This window comes from Otolemur garnettii, unplaced genomic scaffold (assembly GCF_000181295.1).
Source record: "Otolemur garnettii isolate 467f Iridium unplaced genomic scaffold, OtoGar3 scaffold00017, whole genome shotgun sequence".
Classification (NCBI taxonomy): Eukaryota; Metazoa; Chordata; class Mammalia; order Primates; family Galagidae; genus Otolemur; species Otolemur garnettii.
This window is the reverse complement of record NW_003852412.1, coordinates 6,080,035-6,083,140: the sequence shown is the minus strand read 5'-3', so window position 1 is coordinate 6,083,140 and position 3,106 is coordinate 6,080,035. Positions and strand designations below refer to the sequence as shown.

General features: G+C 44.2%; 1 protein-coding gene across 2 annotated transcripts in view; it reads right to left on the bottom strand.

The window, feature by feature from the left end:
* The window catches only part of MCCC2 (methylcrotonoyl-CoA carboxylase 2), a 76,307-nt gene that overhangs the window by 11,683 nt on the left and 61,518 nt on the right, over window positions 1–3,106 (bottom strand). For both annotated transcript variants that reach the window (XM_012802814.2, XM_003785896.3), the window contains exon 14: window positions 657–813. In XM_012802814.2, the coding sequence (XP_012658268.1) occupies window positions 657–813 (157 nt within the window). The remainder of the gene's footprint in view (window positions 1–656; window positions 814–3,106) is intronic.

Here is a 3,106-nt window from a genome sequence, read left to right as displayed (position 1 = left end):
CCCAAGTAGCTGGGACCAGAGGCACCTGCCACAACACCCAGCTATTTTTTGGTTGCAGCTGTCATTGTTGTTTGGCAGGCCCAGGCTGGATTCAAACCCGTCAGCTCAGGTGTATGTGGCTGGCACCTTAGCTGCTTGAGCCAATATCCTCTTATTATCTGTGTTCAAGTCCTGTTTTCTATTCGTGAGACTGGTTTTGTGTGCCTTCTTTGTTTATTTTTTAGTTTGAGCAGGGGATTATCAAGTTTGCTAATCTTTCCAAACAAGCAAACTTTTCCATCTTATGTCTCTCTTTATTACTTCCTTTCTACTTTTCTTGGGTTTTACATGCTGTTCTTCTGACCCCCTGAGCTGAACGCTCAGCTCACTGATTTTCAGTCTCACTTCTTTTCCAATATATGCCTCACATAGTCTTAATGTGTAGTATTTTCACTGTCAGCTATTTCAAATGTTTCCTGATTCCCACTGAAGATTTCTTCCAGATAGCACTGTTAACATTAAACTTAATTTCATCCCTCCAGATGATACCAATTATAGTATAATTGATCAAGATTTGTGAATGCTATTGTTCTGTAAGTAAACTTGAAATAAACTAACCACGTATAATTATACTTGAAGCATGTTCCTTCCCTTCAGAGAAAACCATGCTGACCCACCTGAACGCTCTGCCACACATCCCATAGTTTCCAGCCCCGTATGATCCCCCGATGATGACGGTTATCTTGGGCACTTTGGCACAGGCTACGGCAGTCACCATCTTGGCACCATCCTTGGCAATTCCTTCAGCTTCATAGTCTCTTCCAACCATAAACCCTAAGAGAAAGAACAGAAATAGAGCCAAGGTACTGGAAGGACATCTTGCCTCAAACTAATTTTACTATAAATCTCGTACCCTAACAAAATATTTACATGTGAAATATGCCCCAAATACGTGTGCTTTAAAAGGTAAAATAAAAATTTTCTCTGATCACTTTTCAAACTTTCTCAAAACAGTTCATGTGGACATACACAGAAAGCATCAAACAACATAAGACACAAACTATCTTCAAGAGATGATCTCAAAGCAGAAGCTTGATGCTGAAAAAATGTGACATGGCAAGCTAAGGACAAAGTACTGTGCCGAGCCAAACCGGGAAGGCTTCGGTATTCACTGACCTGGTTTAAAAATACAGACTGTTCCTTCTTAAGTGATGCTTTAAAAGTTTGATGAAATAAAGATGAATGTTTCATAGAGAAGCTAAGAGTCTCTGCCAGTGACTCAACAATGAGGCTTAAATACATTTGGTTTCATTGTGATTACAGAATTCTACTTCTTCAAGCCCTCAGCTCTGTTGAAACTTCTCTATAAGCTACAGAGGAGCTCCAGCTGTGCCTCCCAGGACTTGGGCTCCTGCGCCCTCTTCACCTTGTAAACTCAGGCTTCATTTGCCTCCCTCCCCAACCTGGTCTCCGGGAAGGCTTTCTTTCATCTGTGTGCCATACACATTTGCATAACTGACTGTCACTATTCCTGCTTTGCAATCTCAGTATCTGGTCATCCGATTCAAGTCGGCCAGTTCCTACAGAGTGCCTGTACTTGCTGCAGCCACCACTGGAACAACAGCACAGCCGTGCCTTCCCCAGGTACTCTCTGCTTCCTCCAGCTACATTTCTCAACCTGGCCCTCAAAAAGCTCCGAAACACCTGGATGTACCTCATCCAGTCCACAAGTATAATGTGATACTCGCACTGCCACTGTCTCAAACATCAGCTCTCTTCAGCTCCTATCTCCTATCCCAAACCACCACTGCCTATTCTCTGTAGAGGGTCTGGCCTTTAAAAAGAAGAGTGAGGCCATTGTACTTGGCTGTCTCAAATCTTTCTCCTTCCTATCTTAAAAAGCTGCATCATCATGCTCCCCCTCTTCCTCTACTCTTATCTCTGTGAAAGAAATTGGAGTCACTAGAAGACCATCCCTCAGCCTTCCTCCCTTCTCTCAGCGGTAAACATCTATTCCCACAGCTCTAAGTACCACCTCCATTTTCTAAGGATGCCTTCGAAAAAGAATTTCTCTGGAGCTGATTTTCACCCGCAGCTAAGATTTATCCAGCTGCCCACTACATATTTCCAGATGGACATCTCACAGATCCCTCTAATGCAACAGCGCAACACTGAACTCCACCTCTGTCCTCTGTATCCTACACGGCCGAAACAAAACAAAAACGTAGGTGTCTTCCAAGCACAATGTTTAATCACTGGTGGTTAACCGTCTGGGAATCAGCATCAGGAACAAGGTTCCTGGCCCAGTTAGGCTGTAGAATCCTTTTATCTGCCTGCCCTTTTATGTGGTTTTTAAAGCCCTGGGGACTGCCAAGAACCCGACTTCTCCTTTGGTAATGCCTGATCCCGACAACTATTAAGAGCCTCTCCTACTCGGTGCCTGAGGTAACCGGGTACAACTCGGAAGACTGGGCAGGGGTTGGGGGGTGTACAGTGCAACATACAAAGGGGTACCTCAGAGAATCACAGACTTGTAGGAAAGTCAGTTCATCTACCATCCTTAAGATCATCTATGAACATGAAGTCCACAAGGTGACGTGACTCACTTTGTTCACCCCATTCTTTGGGGTCAAAACACAAATCCCCAGACCTTGGTTCAGAACGTAAATGTACATTTTAAAAAGATGTTGCTTCAGGTAGAATTAATTACACAATAAAAAATAAAGAAAAGAGCACAGCATGTGTTTGAAATCCTTTAGGGGGAACAGAATCAGAATCCAAGGGAAAAGGTAACCCTCTTGGGCAGTGATCAGGTGGTGTCCCTGGCAGAGGACGGTCTGCTGCCTTCTGGGTGTGGGGGCACCACATGTGCAGGAATAGGTGAGGCCGTCTGAATGCTGGTGATGCAGAAATTGCTTCACTGAGAAAATGTGGATAGTCTCCAGCATATTTAACATTCACGAAGAAAAACGTTAACTCTTAAGAGACTCTAGAAAGGCTCAGCACCTGTAGTTCAAGTGTCTAGGGTGCCAGCCACATACACCGGAGCTGGTGGGTTCAAATCCAGCCCAGGCCTGCCAAACAATGACAACTACAACCAAAAAATAAGTTGGACATTGTGGCAGGC